The sequence below is a fragment of the Catharus ustulatus genome, chromosome 8 (assembly GCF_009819885.2).
Source record: "Catharus ustulatus isolate bCatUst1 chromosome 8, bCatUst1.pri.v2, whole genome shotgun sequence".
NCBI lineage: Eukaryota > Metazoa > Chordata > Aves > Passeriformes > Turdidae > Catharus > Catharus ustulatus.
In genome coordinates, this window is record NC_046228.1 from 22,915,667 (window position 1) to 22,943,540 (window position 27,874).

General features: G+C 35.2%; 1 protein-coding gene across 42 annotated transcripts in view; it reads right to left on the reverse strand.

Moving 5' to 3' along the window:
- Positions 1-27,874, reverse strand: part of KCNMA1 (potassium calcium-activated channel subfamily M alpha 1) — a 440,583-nt gene that overhangs the window by 169,131 nt on the left and 243,578 nt on the right. For all 42 annotated transcript variants that reach the window (XM_033066042.2, XM_033066032.2, XM_033066068.2 and 39 more), the window contains 2 exons: positions 17,938-18,031; positions 16,925-17,036 (listed from right to left, as the gene is read on the reverse strand). In XM_033066042.2, the coding sequence (XP_032921933.1) occupies positions 16,925-17,036; positions 17,938-18,031 (206 nt within the window). The remainder of the gene's footprint in view (positions 1-16,924; positions 17,037-17,937; positions 18,032-27,874) is intronic.

The following is a 27,874-nucleotide window of genomic DNA, read 5'->3' on the forward strand; positions in this document are numbered from 1 at the left end:
AGAACCACACCCATTGATTCAAAACCCACAAACACGATGCTGTTCACTTGGAATGAACAGGTACACTCACAAAGAATATAGTTCTTATAATTCATGCACATAAAGGGAATTGCATACTGTGTGTTAGTTTCTTTAGTAAGTCCACATGTCTGTTTTCCAGTCAAAGCTAGTATGCAGAAGGCAGAGGTCACATAATCAGCCAACTCCGACAGGATTTATCCCAAATGAAATTAAAAAACCTCAAACAAATAAACACAAAATCCCTTCCTCCAAACCCAGTTTATGACAGCTATCTTACTGAAGGAAAAAGAATTCAAAACAAAACAATTCAGCCATGAAGCAAGAGCATGAAGAATAGAGTTCACAGCTCTCTCAAGCTGACTTGCTCTATGAATATTCACAAAACTGGAGCTTTTTCAGTCAAATACCACCCAATTCAATTGGATAAAGCTCTTCAAATTAAAAGTAATCATGACCTTCCATTACATAGGATAGATTTTCTTCATGAATTTTCCTGTTTTGAGCGTAATACACAGACTTCATTGCGAAAAGCTATCTTAATTTTGAGGAATATGCTTATCATTCCTTTTCTCTTTTTTTTTCCATTTTTTCCCCCCTTGTTTTTTTGGCCTCAGAAGACCCACAAATATACCAATGCCATCTGGAGTGCAATGCAAAGCAGACACAAAAATAGGCTGCACCATGTGCTTATATAAAATACACAGGATTTCAAAGCATTTTGGAAATGTTATTAAGGGGTGGACTGCCAAATATAAAGGGGATTGTAGTACACACAAATTTCAAATTATAAGTAACATGCACCTAGTGAAATAAACTACTTCCGAGAGTCCTTTGCATTGTAACCTTTAACACTACATTCTTACAAACAACCTGGTTATATTCCCACTGGTCACAACAGTCAAGTTTCACTGAGTCTATAGGGATTGGTCTCATGTCCTCATGTCAAACATTCACAATATATCTGTGAGAGCTTGAATCGTTCCTCTCAAACTAGAAAGATCTGAACAGGGTAATACTTATCTGTGTTACTAATCACATCTTGTACGGCTCAAACTGAATGTTCGTCCTACTTATTTTTTGCCATATAAGGCACATTATTTTCCTTTCTTTCTGCATTTCCTCTTGACTAGTATTATAATCTTGTTATTATCCAATTTTAAACCTATCATTAGTGTACTTCATACTTAGTACAGCAAATGTTTGGGTGTAGAATCCATTTACCTTGAAAGCCTGGAACGTTTCTAAAGGAAAACAGGACCAAAGTAATAAATAGCAAGAGCCAAGCTGTTTAGTTTACATAACCTATTATTTTGGTTTTAGCAATTTGACAGTATTTTAACTTCTCTGCTTCCTGGCATAGCCAGATTTTTATCAATTTTCTTTCTTTTCAGTCAGTGTACTGCTTAATCTGTGGCACACATCAAAATTTAAAAACATAAATTAAATGACACAAATAAACCTGCTCCACAAGTTTAAAAAATAAAAAAACCCCATGTATATAAATTTGAGACACAGCAGGATGATGGCATATTGTGCTCACAAGCATTCTTCAGTATCACGGCCAGCCGCACAAAGCTGCTGGTATTACTTTCCTGGGCAGACATTTCTACTTTCCAAATGAATATTTTTTATTATTTGGTTCTACGGCACAATTACCACAGACATTTTTTGCTTTCAGTGAATTATCGGTTGCTACCATCTATAATATTGATCTATTACTTCGCCACTTTTTTTATATTAGATGTAAAATTAGATTGCAGAAAATTGTTCTCCATAGACTAATTTTTTTTCAGTTATCCAGAAAAATACCTTTTAGGTATTCTAGCTCACATGAGCATCTGAGTAAGACTGGGGTCCAATTAAGCACATGAAGGTGGTGCCATCCGTAGATTAGTTTCCTATGCCTGTGAAGGACATGGTCCTTGGTCTCGTGGTCCGAGGTAGACCTAAAGCTCCTAAATCCTGTGTTATCAGCAGCACCTGAAATGTCTGCAGTCTGCTCTGAATTATTTAAAAACATTATGTTCTAAAGAACTCTAGAATGACTTTTAATAACCTATTTTGCCTTTAATGAATCCAAGCTACTTACAAGGTAAGTTTTTCATATTTTCTACAGAAGCATACTCTTGAAAGACATCATTCCATGGCCCTCCTTGAACTTGTCATAAAAATAGATTTACATCTCTATGGAAGTACTGCTAAAATTAAATGAAAACTTGTTTTCAAAGTCCATCCAAATGTGAAGCTATTAAACTTAAAAACTGCAGGAGAAGAAAAACAAGACTTGTCAGTAGCTAAGCCCTGCTTTACATCTGGCTATGCAGGGACTAGGTATTTGCTATATCATTTTGCAGGAGAGCAAGGGAAGATTAGATCCTGCCTTGGAAAAGCAATGTAGTGGGTGGAAGTGGGTATCAAATTATTATCCTTTAAAACACAGGTTAGACACGGGTGATGAATTTGCTATGCTTTTGTAGGATACTATTTGCTTATAGTTGTGCTCAAAAGCACAATCTGTAAAAAACCACAAAACACAAGGAAACCTGCCAAGGAGAAACCTGCTGTAGAGAAAAATAACTGTGTTATATCCTGTGACTATTCTCTCTTTGAAAATTCATTTTTAATTTAATTTACAGTAAGTGAACACAGAATTTTCAACATACTACCTTTCCTCTCTTTTAAATTGTTACTTCTGAAACGACAATGTAAAAGACATTTACTGTACACAAAATGGCCCATAAAATTTTCATTGCTGCTATTTCAAAAATGGTAAAAGTATTATTCATAGAAAAGAAAAAATAACCTGCTGTGCCTGAATATAAAATCTCTACATGTTGGTCAACAACTACTTTTTAGTACAGCTTTGTAGCAACGTTTATTATGACAAAATCAGAATAAGGCTCATTTTGCCAAGAATGTACCACTCATTAATCTCACTAAATTATTTAGAAGGTAAATTTACAATTTACAATTTGAGTTCCTGAGAAAACACATATAGTTGCACCATTTATTTTTTTTATCTCCTAGCTCAAATTCTTAAGGTATTAAACCATTTTCAGAAAGCTTGGCATTAACAAGAACAAAACCAGTCACTCAATATGTAAATATTAACTTTCCTACTTTACACCACGTCAGGCAACAACTATGTCATAGTCCATAAACCAAGCACAGATATAGGCACAGTACTAAATGAAGAACAGATCTTTATATAAAACTAGAGAGTATTAACTTGTAAACATTTTATATTACCAAATAAATATTATCCCATCAAAGTGATGTTGGTGCCATTTTTTTAAAAAAAGGCTGGAACCATGAAGAGAAGAATAAGTAGTATTCATATCTACCTAGTGGGAAAAAGAGACTTAAGAAGGCAAAGAATTCATTCAGCTCTTATTTTTCTATTTCTTTAATACTACATTTGTATAATCCTTTCCAGATACTGTGAGTCCATATTCAAAACAGATGGAAAATATGCCTTTTTTAATTCTTTGATTTGGGGAGGAAATTATTAATTGTACACTTTACTGATGCTGCTACTAAAACCAAAACGACCCTTGTAATAGGAGGTTACACCTGAGCAAGCACAGAAGGTTGGGAATTTGGGGGTTGCTTTCTAAAGTGACCATTACAACTCAATATAAAGAGGCTTCCCTTCCTGAAAAATGGCAAGTTAGCATCTTATATAATTTTCCCTGGCATTCATCAGGAACAAATTGCTCTAAAATCAGGAATATGCTATTCTGAGAGTCTGTAACCATAGGGCAGAACAAATGATAAGAACAAAGGCAAAGGAAGGGCAAAGGCCAGATCTAAAGCCTGACTCATGCTGCAGGAGGTTGATTTAAAAAAAGACTTGCAATTCTGCCTGTCTTTGCTCCCGTGAGTCACAAGGCACAGGCCATAACTGCCAAGAAACAATGAGCATACTATGAAATAAGGCTTGAAAAAGAGTCAAGTATTGCACTTCTAATCAACTGGTATGATATAATGCATCCTATTCAGTGAGCCTCTTTAGCCTTCGACTTGCACAAAGAAAATAGTTAAAGAATGGATATGAGCACATCCATACAGATAAAAAATTATGAAAAAGCAGTTATGAAAATGATACACCACAAAATTTTGTATGTGAGTATGATCCTGGTGCAAAAAAACATTAATTCCATTTTCTGACCAGATGGATGGCAAATATTCAAAAATGTGTGATTGTCCTAGTGAAGCAATAGCCTTTTACTCAGTGTTCAGAATGATTCCTTGCACACAGTGTAAATTTATATTGTACCAACAACAGAGTATTTCAGACCAGCTGAAGGATTAAGAATTTAGTCATAAAATTCCACAGAAATCAAAGATTATGGTATTTTAACTGCTTTTTACAAACACAGCTGTTGCACAGATCCATACACTACATTTCAGCATCCCTTATTTCACCTCACTGCAGTACTAAAAAATAGTCTTCACCTCCTCAGTAGTACATAATGTTTAAATGCAAGGTCTGAGAGCTACAAGTGTCTATTCATCACTGAGTCAAGAGTAAAGCCAGTAAAGGAAGTAGCATTTACAGCTCTTCAAAGTCACATCAGACAGAAACTCTGTGATCTGCCTAGTGAGAAGAAAATTCTTGCATTCTTAGGTGCACAGAAATGCCTTTCCTTAGAGGTTGATGTTACCTAATCAATAAGAGAAGATAGTGAAATTTCTATGCACTATCAGAGTAGATTAGAGCTAGTAAAGTAGGGGTCTGAAATTTTCCTAGAAGTCTCTGTTCCTCAAATTTGTGTATCACTGGCTATTTTCCACTGAAATCAGCGTATTTCTTATAGGATCTGCCCCACATGCAATGATATATAATTTTCTCCAGACTAAATTCCCAAGTTTCAGATGATATTTCCAGATGTCCCTGCTTTTACAGTTCTGATATCTATAAATATGGCATTTAATAGGTAATAAACGCCCAAATCATATCATTAACTTGATAAAGCATCCTGTCTCATCTGAATTTATATTCACAATATTTTACATCTAGAAACTCAGATGTTCATTGACTGCCACACTATCATGATACATATTGCCTGCACACTAGCCACTATGAAGATAACTTTTTCTTCAGTCAGCATTGTCCCAACCATGTATTAGCCATTAAGAAACACTTCCTTAACATGCTTTAATAAGTACCTAAATTTCAAATAATGAAATAGCATTAAAAATATATAAATTATATATCTACAATACAGATTTTAGTATTTACTAATAAAATCTGAATTTACTTACTTACATAATTAACTAATCACTTCTGTTTGTAATTAAAAATTGAACATTTATATCTATTATCTATACAGCCACCTTAACATACATTGGTAAGAACACATCAGGAATTCCCTTGGTACCAGGGAAGATGAATGTTGAATAGGAATGATTTGCAAAGGCTGAGTTTCGAAAAAAAAAAAAAAAAAAAAAAAAGAATAAATATGAAGGTTGTGGAAGGTATTCAAACCATATTAGGATTTCATATGTATCCTCCTGTGATTTTTCTTCTGCTGTCACAACACAGCAATCAATACATGCTTGAACTTCACTGGCTCCTGTGACTAATTTTGGAGAAAAGCATCCCAGAATAGAAGTAAAACTGAGCAAACTGTTAAAAATGTGAAAATAATCCTCACTTCACTTTCAGTATGAAGTGTCAGTGCTCTATCTGGCTGCTAATAGCTCTCACAAAAAAAAAAAAAGACCTTTTGCTGAGTTCTGCAGGTATGATCCACGCCCCCAATTCTAGTGCCAGCTGGAATTACTCCCTAGTTTCAATCAAATGACACATTGGATGGCCATGGGGCTGCAGTGTGGATGAATGAGACTGCCACTACCTGCTGGGTGCACAGAGCTTGGAAAGGTACCAGTGTAGCTGTCTAGTGTACCAAGAGCTCACCCACACACAAAAACTCCTTCAGTTTTGCAGGAAAATATTCCACATGTTGTGGGGTTGATCAAAGAAAAACATAACCAGCAATCACGAAGACAATAAAGCTGCCAGATAATTTATACTGAGAAGCAGAGTAACTAGGTGATAATGGAGAACTAATGACTGGAGAGTTTTAAGTACTTCAGAAATCTCAGAAAGTATTTTGCTCTCAGTCATCTGTGGTTGTAAACTACAACAATTTACTTTTGATTATGAGATTATGGTTGCTAGATATCCTGACTCATGCAAAACCTCTCCAAACAGAACTTCACACTTGAGATAACATACAGCAGATTCATTTTAGCTAAACATCCAAAGTGATGCTACACATTACTGTTTTGAATAAAGCCAGCACTCCTTGAAGGATACTGCTTAACAAAATGCTGTGTACTAAACCTGTCCATGTAGCACAGTTCCATCTGCCTTACTTTATAAAAAATCATTTTAAAAGATGGTAAAATAATTTCCCTGTAGAGATCAGCCATAACTGCAACAAGAAAATGGCTTTAGAAAGTTTTATAACAGTTTTACTCAATTAGAAGCTCTCATTTTTCAGTTTTAACACTATTTTAAAATTAAAAGATGCATTATTCTGTTTTTTATCTGCCATCTGTTATATATTTACTAGCAACAAACAGATGAAATTACAAAGTTAAATAGGCTGTTTTTCCCAACATTCACCTTTCGAATCAAAGTTGTATTTGAGGAGGTATCATAGGAAAACCTGCTTCTGGCAAATGCCTGTGCAATTTTGAAGACAAGCTTAGATAGTTGAAACCTAAAATACCAAGAAAACGTAACTTTTTTCATTTCATATCTCTTTATATATAAAAAAGCAGAGAAGTTCACTAGATAGATATAGAGAAAAATCTTTAATAACTATGTACAATTTATAAATACATTGCACTAATTTTTCAAAAACAATTAAAAGCTAAATGCCCAAATGAAGCAAAAATGCACTCCCAAGTTTAGAAGCAGCTTCTTTAACATTGTTCCATATTTAGAAGTTCCCTGAACAGAAGAAACTAAGAAAAACAACAAAAAAAAGTCCCCAAACCACGCAGATCTAAAGACCATATAAATCCTGGCCTCTGAGCATCATTAGCTTTATTGGTAAACTTTCTGGCATTCCATCAGGTGAGCCACTGCAGTGCAAGTAACTATGGAGGAGTCAATAACTTCAAAAACATTTTTGTGGTGCAGAAATATGTCCTTCATTTTATGGTTTGCTCTGCTGTGGTTTTATTTTCATTTAGAATTTGAGATAGTATGATACTAAACACTGCTGAAGGTGACAACAAAGTTCATGAAGGTTAAATGTCTGTGGGCCAGCAGTGAATCAAGTGCAAGCCCTGCATAATGTAAGAATATAAACACAGAAGTTTAGAGAATGTTAAGCACTCAAAAACTGATGTGAAGCAAAATGTGACAAACTATGAAGATACTGTTCCCTTGACTTAAGTCAATATTGTATGAAACTGCCAGATGGTATAAATATCCTGCAATTCAAAACCTCAGAAAAAGCCTGAAATATTTCAGTTGTAAGAAGACTTCCCAAATTTTCCTTTTCTATTGAAATGTCATATGAGCAACAAGGTCAAAACTTAACAGATTCACAGAATATTCTGAGATGGAAGGACTCACAAAGATCAGATGCAACTCTCAGGTTTCCCACAGAGGCACTGAACCCACAACCTTGGTGTTACCAGCAGCAAGTTACCAAATTGCCAGTTACGAGCTGCTTTTCTCATATTGATATACCTGGAGCACTGAAGCACAAGAAGTCATTTTACCTAACCCCAATGGAGTTTGGACCTCTCAGGGGATGGTCAAGCAGTACATGTAAACAACTGTATTAATGAAATTTCCCCTTTTGGGTGTGGAATTACAACAAGAGTGAAAAATTTTAATCAAATTCTCTCTCGACTTTTCCTAGTTTCATATATATAAAATGGAGTAAAATAATTGAGAAAAGACTATTGGAAGGATACAAGTTATCCAGTTTAAACAAACCTTCAGTCTCAAAGGAGTATATAAGTTCCATCAGAGTGCTTTGATATTCAGAAAAAACAGACACAAAAGAACTTTCTCAAGTCTCATACGGAATTCTTAACTTCTAATCTTTCCAGTGAAAGCTCAACTATCTTTGCATCAGTTTATATCAATTCCAGTCTCAACAGGATTTGCTTTTGATTAATTCAGTCTAGCAAAAAAGTCAGGAGGAACTCAGATATGCAGTCTGGAGTTTTTAATTACTTAAACTGAATAATGCATCTTTTCTTAATTCCACACAAACCCAGGCTCACGCACCACAGAGCACACTAGACAACGGGTGCTGAATTAATGAGAACTACACGGACATTGCAGTACATTTGGTTCAGGACTTAGAAGATAAAATAGTTCCTTTGAGCAGTGGTAGAAAAATTAGAAATACAAAGTGAGCTAAAGATCAAAAACAATAATCAGGAATCACAGAACTCAGGTTAAAAATGCCAAAATATAAACCATCATGTTCTAGATACAAGGACTTCTAGTGGATTTATGCAGATATCAATTATATTAATTATCAAGTTACTTGTAGCCAACAAATATTCAAAATTCAAAGTTAAGAAGATCCCACTCAGCAACAAACTTACTCAGATTCAAAATATTTTTAAAAATCAGTCAAAAAAATCACTGACAGACAATATCAAGGGAATAACTACTAGATAATGTAGAAATCTAGACTGAATGCCTAGAGGAACTACACATATTAACATACCATCTGCGAGACAAGAAATGAAATTTTATTTTCAACTGGTCTTTCAGCTGACATAAGATAAGAAACAGTAAAAAAAAAAAATCCATCTAATCTCTTATATTACCATTAAGATCTCTCATATTACCATTAAAGAAAGTATGCAGGTTAGGTACATGCTGAGATAGCACAGGAAAATTTGGTAATTAACTGACTGATGATAATGTGACACTAAAAGAAGCATTTTTAACTGCCCCTCATTCAAATAAACACAAATGCCAGAAGACAGAATAAATAATTATGGGTTCCCTCAGAAGTTCGAGGGAATGACTTCTCTCCTTTTACAGCATTACTCCTCATTCTATTAAAGACAAAACTCAACAGTCTGGGTAGCCTTCATTTAAGTAGAAAAACTTAATTACAGAGTCAGAAAAACCACTGAAAACATTACAGAATCCAAGGGCAATCACAAAGCAATTAGATTGATAATAAGAAGCAGGATAAAAGGAAAATAGTTGGTATTTTCACATAACATCCAGTTATTGAGAACATATTTTAACTGGACAGAAAAGGATATGGAGAGAAGAAAATTATGTCTTTAAAAATGCAAAATGTTTGGTTATTAAATGAAATTGCAGTGATTTATTTTTCAGCATAAATCCTTTATCCTTGCTATTACTATCCTGTTATTATCCTAGAGGGGAGTATGACTGAATTAAATATGAGCAAAGTTAAAATTGGTTATTATAAACTACTTAGAATTTAGCAATCAAAATAGCATTCTGTGCTTCTCAATCACTAAATTTGGAAGACTATCATCTTCAGCATTTATGGATTGATGTCCAGAAAAAAAATGACATAGAACACCAACCAATGATGACAACAGATAATCTGACTACGTCAGCTAATATAAAGTCTAGTATCTTATGTTCCTTTGCATATTTTATACAAAGGAATTAAAATTTAGGTCACTTAAATGAATATGCTAATTACATTTACTGTTCATTAAAAATAAAATTTTAAAAAGGCCAATCCAAAATAGTAGGTTTTTTTTTTTTTTCAGTTTAAAACCTGCAGAATTCAAAAAGAAAAAAAAACATTTATGAAATAGGTTAACCAACCACAGACTTCCTGCATTGCAAAGACATTTTAATTGTAGCGTAGCATGACTGGAAACATGGTGGACATTTCCGTAATGACAGAGAAAAAGTAGAAGTTTCCCATAAATATTTTATTTCATAACTTAGAAAAAGCCAATCATGTAATAATTGCACACCTGCCTTCCTAATGTGACTAAGGAGATTAAGAAGAATACAAATAAATACATCTGTTAAGGCAGACTTTTCTAGTCATCATGTCTGGGTAACTTGCATCCAGTAGTTATTAAAACTCTGTGGGCTACTTACTGTTAGGCAAGTCTGGCACATAAAGTTTATAGAAGTTTCAGAAAAAAGTTCATGTTATTTGCATAAGCTTAAAAGAAGTAACTGTGAGTCTATTAACCCCAGACAAAACAAAGAATTCCACTACAAAGTAATTAAGCAGTCAAGCTAAGTAATTGTATTTAAGTATACATTTAGAAAAGCATCATATGGCATTTTTTTTTCCATTAAATGACATGTTTGAGTGACAGAGCTATAAATACTGGTGTAATTTACTCGGTGCCATGGCATTCGTTAAATGGACTAAACCCCAGGGAGTCTTAAAATGTTTCTGGCATGTCTTCCCTGGGAGTCTTGTCAGGAATGTGTTCTTGACCTTAAGTTATTTAATATTTCTATTAATATTCTGCCTAATAATATTAAGCAATGATACCACAGGATGAAATGCTTGATAATGAAGAGAGTTAAGTTAGTGACAAGCATGGTTTGGAATTGTGTAAAGCAGGATGGCAACAAGATATATGCATTTGTTTATAGATAACATTTGCTTGTATTTAACTGTAAATTTAGGACTGACTATTTATTTATTTCCACTAAAGATACATTCTTGCTCAGTCAGGTTATAGATGAAAGAGGTCAGATTAGTCCACCTAGCCTGGCAAATACAGTAGGAAGCATTTTTTAAAGCTATATTACTGTTATCATCTATCATATTAACTTTCAACAGCTTCTCAAAATTCAGAAACTAGGACTGCTTTTGGGCTAAGCCTGCCACTCATTCACATATGAAAAAATCAAAATAGACCCCTGCATATCACCCCTCCCCATCAGAGCAGAATAGAAATCAGATTGTTTTTAGCATCATTTCTCAGTGCAAAGTCCCACTCACAGACAGAGACAGACAGGGAATAGTTGATTTAAATTATCCTGTTTGCTTTGAGTTCACAGAGGTAGGGAAGCAAGACACAGTTTCTATGCATGTCAGATGACAGATACTAATGACACTTGAAACTAGGGCTGCCCCTGTGTTTTTGCTCTGCTCTGCTCTGCTCCAATGCATTTTGGATACTTGTCTGACTTCTCATCAGTGGAGCACACAGGCGAAGAGTATCCTCAAAAATGAATTCAACAATATCCATAAAAATCTGCATGGAATTAGGAAATATAGACTTGTCACAAGGCTACCTTCTGGTCTTAATATTGTAGCCACTCGAACGCCTGTTGGGAAGTAAGTATTGCTTTAACTGGGGCCCTACCAAAATATACATGTTCTGTGAAACCTGAACTGATAAAGGTGCCTAGAAAAAAGCAAAAATATTGTCTTCCATACAATGCAAATGTGATACAGTCAATACCATGACAGATTACTGACAAAACACCAAGCATACTGAGCATTCAAAACTCTTTTCATGAAATTCACTGATACCTGTTTGAAGGCATTTGAAATGTAGAAATAAATGTTACCATATATAAAAGCAGTACATATGCACATATACATAAAATTCTTCTAGGAAATTTTAGAGAATTTGTTTTCCATTATATATAAAATAATGCATAATGTAAGTAAAGTTACCAAAAAATATATCAAAGCTGTATAAAAGATGCTAGTTTTGTAAGAAATATTGTAAAATTTGGATGTGCATTCGAAGATTTCACCAATAGATGGCAGAAATGCACAACACTTACCAATAAAGTCATTGCAAATGACTGCAAATTTAAGGCGCTGAGAAAGGGAGCTTTGCCACTTGTAGATGCACCAAAATCCAGTAAATGATTGCAAAGTCAAAGTGGTATCTCTACAACCCAGTTATCAGAGGACTTCTTTGCATCAGTGTAACTAAATCCCATTAAACTAGGTTTTCCAAAAGGAATTAAGTGTTCTACAGATGCAAATATGCTTCCAGGCTGAGCTGTTCTGTGGAGATTATGGCAAGAAAGTCTCCAGGGCATTAAAACAAACGTTGTTTGTATATACAGATTTTTTTAACTAAAGCTTCCTCTTGAAGAACACTTGCTGGATAAGTAGAAGGCTTCACACCATCACCTTAACTATCTTAATAAGACACATCTGCTTTTTATCCCAAGTCATCTATCTCTACGGTGGGAAACCAATTTCATTCTCTGATTCACCAAGAAAGCTGAATCTCCACCAGAGTTCTTAGAAATACTCTTCTCACATCAGGCATTGATACTGAAACTACAAGTCTCATCCAAAATCAACTGACATGTCTGTAACAGGACATGGACAGAATTTGAGCAAACACTGGCAAAAAGGATCCCCCTCCCAAACTGCACTAATCACCTCGTGAAAAGATTTGTTCTCTACGCTTTGCATGTGCCTATATTTGCATCTGTTGTCTGTCTTCTTTCACTCAGTATATATCTCAAATTATTTTCTGAAAAAAAGAATGTACAGCATCAGCAGCAACTTGGAGTAAAAGGGATGTCAGGGAATAAGGACAAAGAAAAAAAATCTTCCTGATAATAGAATTTACTAGGAATCGCACAGTTTCTATCACTTGATGTTCTGTACAGTAGAATAAATGAAGCACATGGTCAGGGAAATGAAGTAAGATTGTTTAAAAGATCTTTTTTATCTTTAATTTCTGTGATTAAATAATGAGACACTATCAAAATCCTATATTATGTTGTATTAACATCCTTGTAGAAATATCACAATCTAAGGCTGATTGTTCCTCATCCACATATTCTGGCAAATGTGAAGCCAAGATTATATTTCTTATGTTAAATTCTCCTCTAACAATACAATCCCATCAAGGCAATTTAGTCCAATAGAGTCAGCTCATAAAATAAATATTTCCTTTTTTGTAAGCACAGAAGTACATGACAAAAGGCATTTCAGTTATTTGAATTGCCTTGCTATCACAGAAGATAGAATAACAGTTTTAAGTGGTGTGTAAAGTGTTGTTAAGTCTTTACTAAATAAAACTGGAAGATATTCGCTTGTTGCAGGACTCTCCAATTTTTTAGACTGCAAGCTATCCAAAAGAAAACAGCTGTGAATCTGAAGCTTAGGTAGGATACTCAGATTACGACAACTTTGTAGTAAAAAAAAAAACTGCCATGCCATTATTTCTCCCATTGCAAATTCTTTTCTGTCCAACAACCCTCTTAGCCTACATTCACTTAGACTATAAACAAAATATACAAACTCAGCACTGAAATAATTTGTTTGAAATTTACTGTCAAAATTACCTGTAAATCATTCTACCCTTGGGAGGATTCTTTCCACTCTGTAGAATCCTGCACCTGGAGAACTGTACTACCATTATCAGAAAGTTTATTTTATAGAGTTTTATAGAGCAAGCAACACATATGATTTTATAAAGTTGAGCTGTAGTTTATGAGAAGTATCTACACAAATGCTACTGCTTGCAAAACAGTGTTGGAAAAATGTCATGGGGATCTAGATGAAAATGAAAATGAGCATCCAAAAACATACTGATGCTAATATCTGTAAAGTTTTCAAGTCAGAACATAATTTTTATGCAACATGATAATGCACTGCATATCACTGAATTATTATAGATTTATTAAAAGTTTCTTTCCTATCTGTACTTCCCCCAATCTCACAATAATATGCAGCTCTTTCCATATGCCAAATGCTTTCTTTTCATGTGCTTCCTTTTCTTATGCTGTCCTGTGCAAGCAAAAATAATACCACAGAAACCCTTTCTTGAAGGATTTACCAAATCTAAAAATTTGGTATTTTGCAGGTTGGAAGTGCTTTGCCTTTAACTTTACTTTAGACATTGATCATGAAATTCCTAGAAACCTTCTGAAAAAGCATATGATCTGTCTTTCAATATCAAATGTTGTCTGCAACAGGAATCTAGGTGGAAGACTAGATTTGAAACAACATCCTTTATGAATACTGATAGAAAATTTAATTCATATACAGCATTTCAAGATGCAAAAATGTACGTTATGAACAGCTGAATACAAAAGAGTAGCAGGGAAAGGAGAAGGCTTCACATACTAGAGGCACATATTAGGTGCATGATGCCATTTCTGAACTAGCATAAGAACAGAAAAAATCCACTGGCTACAATACATGAACAAATGTACATTCAGAGCACATCCTCTGCTACGCTTCACATCTTTCTGTAAGCACTTACTGCTCCAAAGGCAAAATGTATTATTTATTTTGGATAGTTTAGTTTCTTTAAAATACTGATCAAACTGTGGGTCTATACTGGTACTAATCAGTTACTAATCAGTTACCAGGACAGCTCTTGTAGAATTGGGCATTCAGAGAGTGACACTGCGGACTCTGATTCTGCCACCTGCTTCAATGAACTCATTACAGTTGACTGACATGAATCAATAATGAAATAAACTGGAAAGACCCTGATGCACAATACATTCCAGATGGTGCATTTTATTTCGGCTCCTAAATGATCTTGAAATCTAAAGCACACAAAAGAAACCTGCTAAATCATTAAAAAATTCTTTAAATGTGCCAATGTTGTATCATTTTCACATTGCCTAACCTTAAGTACTCCCTATTTACTTGCCTCATTCAAAGGCAAACCTCCCTGCTAATCCTACACACACGGGGACAACTTGTGCAAAACCCACAACTTGTATGTTCTGAATCCCCCTAAACAGAAGGATATCTTTCTCAATTACAATATTCATATAAAAGAAAAAGGCAAAGCAGGCATCCAACCTGAAACTAAATCATATGGTCTAAACACCTCCCTTCCCTCATACTCACACACTCAGTCCTACCACTGTATTACCTAAAAGTATGATCAAAGCATTTCAGCTCTACAGAGAGTAAAGCTGGCCATCTCTTTCAAAGGTGTAAGGGAATACACAGTCTTCATTAATACACTTCAATGTATTTACTCGAAAAATCTTTCATCACAGGTCCTCAAAACACCTTGCTGGTCTAAATTAAAGCTATGTGAGGAATCTAAACAATTCACATTTTTGAATCAGTGAATGTTCTCACTAAGGATGATTTATCTAAAATTAAAAAGCCCTCTGGAAGCAGGTGCAAAGCTAAAACTTTGTAAATGTGTTACTCCTAAGATGACTACATTAAAAATAATTTTTTGCCTCAGCAGGTAATAAATGTCTCAGGAGGATTACATGAGGAAACAGGTAAAGTGAGGTTATAAACAAGAAATCAAGATAAAGTGCAGTTGATGTAATTAAGAGATATGGAAATAATTTCAACCCTATGAGTGACTAACTCTTCCTGAAAACTGACATAAAACTTATAAAATCTATGCAGCAGAAACTGCTAAATGTGCAAATGCTCTCATTATCCCTGTCAGTACTGTTAGTTGGATTGTTGTGTCACCATGAGTCAGTCAATTACGCAGTCACTTTCATGAAGGGTATTCATTCCAAATAATTATCTCTGCCTCATTTCCCAGAGTTTGTGGTCTTGCTACTTTCTCATTTCATATTCCTTTTCAATGGATTCTGTGATTCTATTTATTCTCTCAGACAGCCTTCATCTCCAAGGATTTCAATCTCAAAGTTTTTGGGAAACTCTGACACATCACATATGAGAGTGAAAATGCAACCCTTTAATTCACATAATGCAAGAATCTGAGATTAAGTTCTACCTAGAATTCAGAAATTTTCTTTCAAGGATAAGCACATTTTTTACTTACATACCTTCTTTTTAAATTATATTTCTTCTCATAATATGGAACTGTATGACATTTTCTCTCTCAAAAAGCCTTACTTAGTTTTCCATGTATGACAGAAGTGATATGTGATAAAGAGAGTAATCATATGAGGATGTGTAGTGATCTTTTCTGGCTGTGTTACTGCTTTCTTCCATGGCATACTAATAACCACCGATATGGTTAATATGACCTTTACTGCGGTTATGAATTGATTGATCACTTCCCATAAAACAAAAATTCATCAATAATTTTTGCATCTTTGCACTTTCATATTAAGATGAAAACATTATAAGACTATTAAAGAAACTATTATAAAACTATTAAATAAACCCTCTGGTTTATTTTCTTTTCCATACAAAACATATAAAATAAACTATTCTCTTCAGTTTTCAGGGGCAACGAATGCCTGTATTTCTGGAGTAATGAATTGCCAAACTGTGAGGTTTCATATGTTGTCTAAGGACATGCCATTCACAAAGTATGCCATTTTTAGGAAGTTTTCTCTGAATAAAAAAATCACAATATTCAACCTTCGTTTTTCCTAATGAAAGAGCATGTAACACTTGCACAAGAAACTCCATTTGGCATATTACAGACATTTATTGAGTGTCCTCTCTATTTAATTTTGTATTTCCTTTTACATGTAGCATACCTTTCCTAATGCATTCCTAGCAGTCCAACAGAAATATTAAGTATCTAAATGTATCTCCTGAATCCCTGTCACTTCAGTGGATTTAAAATTTAGCCACACTGGCTCAAAAAATACAATGAGAATATATTGATTTCACTGTTGACAATGATTCCTAGCAATCCAATTCAGTGAATGAATGACCTAGATCACCTGTTCAGGTCGCAAGCTGAGACAAATCAAATTCACTATTTAATAAATGCAGGCTCATGCTACACAGTACTTCCAAAATGGAGTTCTCCACCACTTTGAGTAGGAGATTATATTAAAGAGTTGAAAACAAGACACATCCAGTAAGGGCTTTTTCTGATAAAATCCACATTTCTGGTTAAAATTCACTTCAAACACAACTTTGGTAGTATTCTTCTATTTACACAAGGACACAAGCTGAAGAAGTTCTCCACCAAAATGTGCAAAGCTGCAGTAATTTTATTACAAGCATTTTAAAGGTAAAACTATTGTACTTACCAAGCCAACTTCTGTTTAAATATACTGACACAAACACTGGAGGGACCGTGAAGAAATCTACCACTGAGTTAACTTCTAGCCAAAACCATAGCTTGTCATTGGCTGCTATAAACTGCAAAGAAAAAAAAAAGAAAGGGGAAGTAATGAAACAATCAGATTATTCTCATGCTGATTGGAGGTATCTCTTCTAAAATATTAAACTCAAAAGTTAGTGTAGTAACTGACGCTTCAGGTCAGTCCAGACAATACAGATAAGTCTGTATTGTGCATTTCTTGATAATCACACAGAGATTGAAGTGAAAGGTCTAAATAAAGAGACAGATCATCTATGTGACCAGATGTAATATCTGTGCTAAAAATATTTTCCCCTTTTATTGACAATGTATCAGTAGTATTAGAAAAGTGTAGGCAATTATAAAGTATTTCAAAGTACATGGCCTTTGTTTTAGCACACCAAATGCGCTGGTAGTTGTCTTATTTGTTGCTCACAGATTTCTAAATACAGAGTGGTTTACAAAGAGTCCCATTATTATCTGTCCAGAGGAGATCAGCAGGAGGCATAGCTCAGGACTGCAGCAGCACTTCAGGCTTTTGAATTGAACCATGGATGTGGTCATTTCTCTCTCCTGAATACAAAATCAGCCCAAGGAAACTGGCAAGCTTAGAGGCCAAGTGCATCATAGTTAGAACTTGCTATGTGCTTAAATAAGGTGAAACTACTCTTCACATTTGATAAATAATTAAAAAGTAATGAAAACATTTGCTTTATATAAACATTAAATGTACATATACAAATAAAGGGAAAAAACAGTGTATCATGAAGATATTTAACAGAGCAGTTCCATCTAAGTCTTAAAACTCTGACTTACACATTTCAAAACAATGCTCTTTTTTTTTTTGTGTTAAAGACAATATTGTGTTTCTTTCAAAGAAAGTACAATCTCTATTTCTATCATCATATACAATAGCTGTATTCCCTCCCTGCCTCTTGCTACCAAAGACATGCTACTTACACGCAAGCCGAAGTAGAGTAGGAAGAACACATTGAAAGCCATGTCGATCTGTAATGTGAAATCTTTGTAGAAATTCTGGCAGGATTCTATTGGGCTATTTGAAAGACAAAGAAATCAGAATAAATTGTCAGTATATGAGTTTCTATGCTGCTGAGAACTGTATGAATTTCATTAAAGACCTTGATCCAGAAATCATGTTTCTGTTTTCCAGTCGTTTACAAGATACAAGCAAGCATTTCAAAGGAATTATTTTATTCATTCAGTTAGTCATTCATACAGTGTTTATATGTACCTGTTCAGGTAATATTTGAGAATTAACATGCAGATACCTTTAGGAGAGGACAAGCAGGAGAATACCTCAGGATTGCTTAACCCCACATTAACCCTTAAAGAACTGACTTCTTTCTAAAGGAGACACACCTATGATACTTTAGGAAGAAACCCAACAAGCACACAGGTACAGTAAAACATTACATGCTTTTAATTCATGTCATAGTATAAAACCTTTATAAAAAATAGTTGCTTAGGAATACATTACCCATTAGCAACCTGGAGTACTTAGTCTTGTAGAATCCCTTGTTTATAAGAAATTGATTGGATTTTTTTTTTCTTTTTCTCACTTTTTTTTTGTATGGCTATTTAATGTACTTTATGTACAGTACTATGAACTGAGTAGAAAAGCAGCATAGCCCACTGGTAAAATTAAATAACAAAATAAATTGAAGAATTTGAAGCAGTACTCTAAGGGTTAATTTCTGCATGCAGGTTAATTAAAATACCCTTGTGTGTATCAGGCAGCCATTGCAAATTTTAGCTTATTATTTTATGCTCTATTTGACAGTGGGACAGATCCAAAGCTTACTCTATACAAACTGGTACTTTATAAGTATACTTTTATCTAAGGAAGGTGGTAACTTCCATAAGTATCATCAGTGATTTATTTGTGAGGTTTCTAAAACAGGTTGTTGAAGCCACAGTCCAATGCTGTAGTCATAGACCAAAGTGAAAATCAAGTCCCAATATATGTTGATGTATATACTATATATACATAATGTCCCACCATATATACATATATATACACACATATATTGCAAATGATCATGTGTTCACCACAACTGTAATGGAGGAAACTAGAACGTAGATCATTTGAACACTTGGAGCCCTAGAAAACATCCTTTTACAAAAAGCAGAAATTTGTTGGCTTTCCAAATCAAATAAATCACTGAACATGAATGTAATACCAGTTAGTATAGCAGTAGTTCGGCAAATATAATGCTAGACTGCTCAACAAGCAAGGTTCTGTGCGTTATGAATGTCAGTTACCTAACTTAAGGCATAAAGGAAATTACCTGGGCTACCAGGTCATTACACATGCAGCCAAATTGTCCATTCCTTGTATACATTTCAGGTCAAACAATTACAGCATGCTCTCTCCTGTCTCTAGATGCATGAATGTATATAGCAAAATCATCCTTGATGAACAATAGCTTTATATCTTAAGAAGCTTCAGTGCTGTAGGAAATTTTATCAAAATTGGTTTTCAAAAGCTATTTAAAAAGACATTGACATTATGAGACACTTCTGCATAAAATTGATTTACAAGAGCAGGCAAAGGGAAGAGAAGCTAAATGTTAACATACAGGAGAGCAGACAATACCTCATGTTTTACAAACACAGTTTTAATTACAAAAACAGTGGATATAATCTGAGAACTCAACTGGATCATTTTCTGTACACCACTAATGAGGACGAAGGATTTTGTCAAAATAAGGCAGGCCCCACACTGAGTCACAATGCACACTACCAAAAGGAAGTACAGAGGAACAGAATCAACAGCCCTGCACCAACCTTTAACTTCAGGTTAGGTTCCTGCAAAAGCTGTAGAAATTCACTGAACCTAATGGAATTACAGAGGCTTATAACCAAGACAGAGATCAATTACGTTAAGGTCGGCTAAGGTTGCAGCTAACAGCTCTACTTTTGTGCCACTGTCCCTTACAAAAAAAAATACAAGAACTGACAAATGACCTAATGCATAATATGTCTTCATTTTTCTTTTCAAAACACTTAGCACAATGGATGACAATTCTGATTTGTGACTTTTGTTCATCTAATACCAAAACAGCTGTTTCTGCTGGTCATATCCTTTAAACTTCCTTCATTTCAGAGATCATCCCTCTCTTTCAATGTTAAGCTATCAAAGACAAACACAGCATTCTTTTTCTTGTATTTCAAATCATGATTTTGTCAGAAGGGCATGACAGTGAAGAAATTATTAATTTTTTCACAGATGGATTATAAAAGATTTTAAACGTTCTAAATTAAATTTTCAGTTTGGATTTTTATTTTTGTTTTCATCATTAGCTGACATTTGAGCTGGCAGAAAAATACGGCCACTAATGTTTATCATTGCACAATTCAGCCCGTTGCAGAAAGGAAACCAATTTGAAACTCATCTTTACATCAAAACAGGTTTTTCTGTTGTTTGGTTTGGTTTTTTTTTTTTCAAAAACCAGAAGGTGCTGTACTTCTTAGCAGTGTATTGGGGTCTCCAGGACCGTAATAATATTAATAAAACGTCCTGGTTTATTTTAAAATCATATGGCACATCATATGGGATTTCACCCCACTGGGGCAGCAAAGGTTTCACTTTTGAAGAAGACAACAGACTATTAGAAAAATTTGTATTCCCCTTCCATGTAAGCATGGTTTCATACATTTATACCAAAAAAGACAGGAGAAGCTATGATAAAATCAATGAAATAGCATACTAGCAATGAGAGGAAAGATTAATATAATGTTAAAAATTACAGTAATGATGGAACTCTAATGGGGACCTTCCCCTAAAAACGTGGCAGGAGCAATACTCCAAATAACATGCAGAACTGGTAAATGAGACAGCCAGGGAGGGCACTACACCAGAACTGTTTTTCTGAACAGAGGACTGGTGGTGATGTGACAATTGGAGGTTATCTTGGGCACAGTAATCACAAAAAGACAAATTCTGATTCCTGGAAAAATAAAGAGGGGGAGCAGCAGAACTGCTATGCTGGACACCAGAGGGCAGGTTTTGGCCTGTTTATGATGTTGCTAAGTAGAATCTCCATCTATTACTGGATGGGGGACATAGTGACAAAGAATGAGAAGAAGTCTGGGGTACTTAATACCTGACCAGTTGTTCTCTGGGTACCCAGTGCCCTGAGCTGGAAGACGGATGGGGAGCAGAATGAAGCCCCCACAATCCAAGGGGAAATGGTCAGTAAAATACTACACCATTTAGACACAAATCGAGAGAGCTGCATGGAATCCACCCAAAGATGCTGAGGGAACTAGTGGAAGTGCTCACAGTGCCAATTTCCATCATTTATCAGCACCTGATTAACTGGAGAGGTCCCACATCACTGGAAGTTAGGCAATAGGCCCCCACTTACAAGAAGGATCAGAAAGAGGACTCATGCAACTACAAGCTTGTCAGCCTGCTGGGGAAGATCATGGGGCAGAGTATCTTGAGTACCAGCACAGAGCACATGCAAGACACCATGGGATCAGGTCCAGCTCATTTGGGTTTATGAAAGGCAGTGCTGCTCTCTGCACCTATCTGATCTCCTTCTATGACAAGCTGCATTGCCTGGTGGATGAGGGAAAGGCTGTGGAGGCTATCTAGACTTTAGTCAAGCTTTGTACACCATTTGCCACAGTCTCTACTGGAGAAACTGGCTACTCATAGCTTGGACTAAGCTGGGTAAAAGGCTGGATGGCTGAGCCCAAGGAGTTTAGTAAAAGGAGTCAAATCTGCCTGGTGTCTGGTCACTAGTGCTATTCGCCAGGTCTCAGTTTTGGAGCCAGTGCTGTTTAATAACTTGATCTATGATCTGGTCAAGGGAATTGAGTGAGTCCTCAGTAAGCTCACAGATGACTCCAAGCTGAATGGGAGCGTGGATCTGCTAGAGGGTAAGAAGGCTCTGCAGAGGGATCTGAAGAGGCTCGATCCATGCGCTGAGGGCAATTGTATGAGGTTCAACAAGGCAATGCCTTGTCCTGCACTTGGGTCACAACAACCCCATGCAGTGCTAGAGGCTTGCAGAAGAGCAGCTGTAAAGCTGTTCATTGGAAAAGGACCTGGAGTTGCTGATCAGCAGCCAGCTCACTGTGAGCTACCATGTGCCAAAGTGGCCAAGGAGGGCAAGAGCATCTGGGCTTGCAACTGAGCATTAGTGAGTGTGGGCAGCAGGAGCAGGGAAGGGACCATCCTGATGTCCTTGGTAATCCTGAGGCCACCTTTGAGGGCTGTGTCCAGCTCTGGGCCTCACACTGGCACACAGCGAGCAGCTGAGGCAAGTCCACAGAAGGGCAACAGCTGGGGAAGGGTCTGGAGCACAAAGGGGTTGTTCAACCTGGAGAAAAGCAGGCTCAGGAAGGACCTTGTCACTCTCTACCCTCTAAGGGCAGGTTGTAGGAAGGTGGAGGCCAAGGGACAGAACAAGAGGAAATGTCCTCAAGTTGTGCCAGGGGAAGGTTAGATTGGGTATTAGGAAACAATTTTTCACTGAAACTTGTCACACGTTGAAAGAGGCTGCCCAGGGAAGTGGCTGAGTCACCATCCCTGGAGGTATTTAAAAGATATATAGTTGTGGCACTTAAGAGACATGGTTTAGTGGAGAACTGAAAGGTCATTTCTAAAATAAATGATTCTATGATTCTCTAATATATGTAAGTATTTTGAAAGAGCATTTTTGATTATCTACAATTTTTACAGCAAAACTAGTAATTACAAAGCCCAGCTGTAGAGTTATAATAGGCATAAACCACTTCAATGAGCAAGAGTGACGACAAGAGTGGTAAAAACTAATTCCATTTAATTTTTTTATATACGGGTCAAAATTTTGACAAGGCATTTGTTCCCAGCATTCTTAAAGATTTGTTGCAATCAATACTGAAGCCAACACTGTGCATGACACTTTTACCACAGAATGTACCACTTGTCACTTCAATTCAAAAGAATTTACTGCTGTTTAAAGAACTATTTTTGCCACCAGTTTACATCATGTATTTATTATTCTTGCTTATTTCTGGTTGGCTTAAAAAGTTTCTAATGCATCAAAATATTTGTACTGGAATTATTCCTTGAATAGACATTTTATAAAATGAGTAGGAGAGAGCAAAAAATGCTTTTTTAATGTTTTCTGAAGTTAATTGTTTCTGTGAGTATATTAATATGAAAGTTCCCACAGAAGCCTTCAAATACTTCCAGGATTTTTGAAATTGCAACAGAGATGAAAATACTTGAATTTTTTTTTACTGTGTCATGTCACCTGTGGATAGGGGCTCTAAAGCCCACTGCAAACCCCAGAGTAAAGCCTCAGTATGAACGAAACCTCTGTCACACTGCCATTATGAGCACACTGAAGTAAGGAGCAGCAGTTCTACATTCATTCAAACTTTAGACCAGCTTTGCAATCACAGCGACAGCTATCTGGATAATTTACATAAAAATGTTCCCCACAATAATGGGAAAGCTTTTGTACACCCAACTCAGCACTTGAAATACCTATACAATATGCAATTTACAGTTCTCATTCTTCCTAGGTAAGGAAGTGGACTCTTGTATTTTTGGCACATCATGTCAGCCTGCTCCTAATGTTTTTTTGCCTTTTTTTTTCCCCTCTGTCTTTTTAATGACAAGGCATGCAAAGACTAAGATGGATCCCAATTCTTACCTTTGTATTTATTTTTTTTAAATGGAAAATGTTTCTTTTAAGACATATTAATCTAGCTGCATTTTGTCAAGTGTTTTGAAGACCTGTATGTAAAACTTTCATAAGTCACCACAGAAGAAATTTACTTCTACTGCAACTTCGAGAAAGTACTGATGTCAGTATCTTACTACAGCTGCTGCAACTTCAGAACTTTAAGAAGCTATTGAAAATTTTAGAAATTCAGAGAATTTTCCAATTTACAATTTTAATTTTTGCAAAACTGCTTTCTGAATGGTGAAGAAAAAAGCCAAATCCATTAGGAAAACAAGATAAAAATATATTTTAATTCTTAGAACTAATAAAATAAAATATAAAACTTAAAAAACTGATCATACGAAAAATCAGGAAGTTTTATTTCCTGTATTCATGACAGTTTTTAGACTGCATAACTGTACATTATACGAAAACACAGTAAAAGGTGCACTTTCCATCAGAAGAAATGTCCATTGATGAGAGTAGATTTTAAAATGAAATTATAGCTATGTGCAGAAATACCTGTTGATGCTGCTAAAACATAAATAACATAAAGAAAAAAATAAGAGAAACCACTCAATATTTAGAAGTTTGTTAGTATTCCATCATTTGAAGACATTTCACTTACTGCACTTGCAAACTGTATTTCAATTAACGCAATTAATATGTATAAATTTTGGCATGTAGATTTTTTTTGTTCATAAAACTGCTTAATGTGGTCTCTTCAAATTATTTTGTTTTACGGAAAGCTCCTCTTTAATATTGAATTCCCTCACATTTACTTCTGGAGCAAACCAAATTTTATGAAGTCTAGAGTAAAAAAAAGAAATTTGGCACAAATTTGATATAGCAGTGTCTGTTTATACTCCTTTAATACATATTTTGAACAGCACAGCAAGAAAGAAAATTAATGGCTATGGTTAGGCTTTTAAACTCTGTTTCAGTAATGTAGTACTAAAGTAAAACTAGAGAAAAGCCACGTGCATCATTTAGCAAAAGCAAATTTCCTTCAATGAAGAGTTTGCTCCTTTACAGTTTAGTCACACAGCCCAGAAGGAAATAGGCAGTTAAAATCTTCTTTACTGAAACAGGCATGAACATATAGCAAAATAACACAGATGCCTATCAAATATATACCTCAGGGAACAAATATCATAATTAAAACAAATGACCAAGACTAAAATAGAATCAAAGATGTCAAATATCTTAAAAGGGACAAAGAGCATAACATACTTTTTCTTACTTCAAGAGGCCTCCATTCATTAACCCAGTGAGTCCCACAATAAGAAAGACATTATTTTCTTACAGTATCTGTATTCATCTTCTAAATACAAGATGTTTGTTAAATGTATCTCAGTTTAGAAAGCCTTTAAGTCATAGCACCAATAAAGTTCTTGATTACAAATATCTCCTAAATTACTTCACTCTCCCTTGACAGGAATGGTGCGGCACTGGGGAACTTCTGCTGCCAGTACTTTCAGTTAATGCTGCAGGAAATGCAGGCAGAGTTAAGTTGGTTCCTTCCCAAAGAGGAAGGACAGCCAGCTGGATCACTGGAACAAGGTACTGGCAAAGGCAAGGTGAAAACCCACTTTGCTTGTAGAAGTGTTGTGTGATCTGCCACCACAGCCCTATGACCTGGGTCCATGAAACTCTACAGGATCACAGCATCACTGCTTAGAGGTATTCTTCTGAGGTTTTGTGCACTTGGAGCTAGTGAGTGAAGGAGGAACAATCCCTTTCTCACCGAATTTTGTAGACAGTTATGGTCTGATAGCTGAGGATAATGTTGTGATCATTTCTTTTATCTTTTTATATTATTTCTGTTTAAATGCTATTTGACCACTCAACCCCCTACATCTAAATTTTTAGCTGTTTCTCCCATACACAAAGGGAGAGGGTGAACTTTCTGCTCCCAAAGTGTTTCATTGTGAAATCCTGGAGCTTCTTGGGGGTTCACCAAGTACTCTTCTTTTAATTCTCAATTCTGACTCTCCTTTGCTTAATGGATTAAACTGTATTTGTCTTTCCACTCACAAAAATTCCTCAACTTCTGCATGTGATGAATTTATTTTGGATTATTCTGTTTTACTGTCTTTGTTTCCATCTCCATTCCTGCAGTCTACTTGTGGAGTGGCCTCCCCTCTTCACTTTGATATGCACTTCCACATTTTTTTAAATGCTTTGATGACTTCAGGTTCATACACACTAAGCTGTCGTTGAGAATTGCATCAATTGAAGAAAGAGGATTCTTTGTTCAGTTTTAAAATAAGTAAAATATAAATCTGATCCAAATAAAACTGCCAAATAATGTGAAATAAAGCTATATTCCAAGATTTCTTACACTATGTTTAACTTACAACCTTATAATTTGCAAGTACCCTGCTTTCCAGGGAAAAAAAAACCAAAAAAAAAAACCAAAACACTTTAAAAGTCTGTCCTTAGTTCCCTTTCCTAATTTCTATTACAACATCATCTACTAGTCTTTAAAGTCAGACAGATCACAAGCTGGCATTAGAATGTTACCTTTCAATTTCTAACCTAATTAAACAAATGCATCATGACTCATCTGCTCTGCAAATGCTTTCTACAACTAAGTCCTTCTCTGCAATCTCTCTACCACGCTGGGGAACCTTGACAAGCTCTCTGATTTGGGGTAAAATGAACAGGTTTTCTTCTCCTCCTTCAAAAAAAATTCCAGTATCAGAAGAGAAAAACAACAACACAACCAGATCAATCAGTATTAAATTGGTACAACTGTGTCTTTTAGTAAGCATTTATCTCAGAATCAGAGATATACTTTTTCTTTAGATTCTTTCACTTCTCTGCATCATGTCATAAAGAATGGGACTTAAAAGTTTATGTTGTTCTTATTTTCTTTAATTGAAATTCATTTAAAATTTAAAGATATATTTAAATGCTATGACTTGGTAATTTTTAATGCAAAATTAATTCAGTTTACAAACTAAGAGAGAGATGGATTTCCAGTGTGAAAGGAAGAGAAGCTCCTAATTTTTAACTTCTGCCACATTAACATGCAAAATTAGGAGGCAAATTTAGCTGATACAACTGCAGAACAAAGATCTGCTTTCCTGACTCCCATCTAACACTACCAAATTTACAGAGCTACTTGCAACTGGCAACACACCAAGTGACAGTCAAGTAACATTGCAAATAATTATTTCACATAATGAACTCATAAAAAATTGTAAATTTCAGCATCATGCCATCAGTTTTCATCTCTCTTTCTCAAACCTTCCCTTCATTTGAAGCATATCATGCTTCATCACAGACTCCCTAGTAAAACATAAGCACTCAAGCAGAATCAAATTGCGCTGAGCTAATTTCCTCAAACCAAACAAAATGATGTATGACAACAAAAAACTTTTGTTTATTACTTTATATTGAATTATTGGGATATACAGAAAAAAATATGCATTAAAATTACTCACTCTGAAAATAGTAATTTCCTCAGGATGTGTGTATATTCACTACTGTCTGCAGTACATGTCTTTCCTAATTTTTCAAACAGAAGTCAAAGGAAGGTGCCTGAAGAACAGCTAAACACCCAGGAACTCAGTGTTAAAAAAGGCATAAGTGAATGGCCTAGAATCCTTCTCCATAACTTCCAAGTTCTTTCAGTAGCATATAAAAGACAGAGCAGGTGCTTTCCTGCAAAACACACCAGTAAGATTTTCTTCCTAAGATAATTTAATTTGAAAACATTTGGTGAGAACTACATAGATATATAGAATGAGCATATTATTTTATTTTGTGTTACATTCCTTAACTGTTCATCATGAGCTAAGAACACTGGCAACTAAAAATAGCATGACATTACCTTGACAAAACAATCTCCCTGATGACAGATCAATTCCAGGAAAGTGACAGCACAACAATGCCTGGGACCACATTTTTAATTAAATTAAAAGGATTTAATTCTAATAAAAGAATTTTGTGTGAGACTACTAACATTCTAAAGAGAAAAATAGGAGTTTAATGTTACAACTAACCTTCCATTTTTGGACAAATTTTAATAAGCCACTTCAGTTTTATCTCTCATACTGATTGCATTATGAAAGGATTTGGTTGAACTGCATACCTTATTTACTAAAGTTGATAATGTCTCTTCTTCATAATGATATCTTTCTATTACTTCTGGTCTAACTGTTACCTAATAGTTTTTATCAAAGTCTATCTAGGAGTAG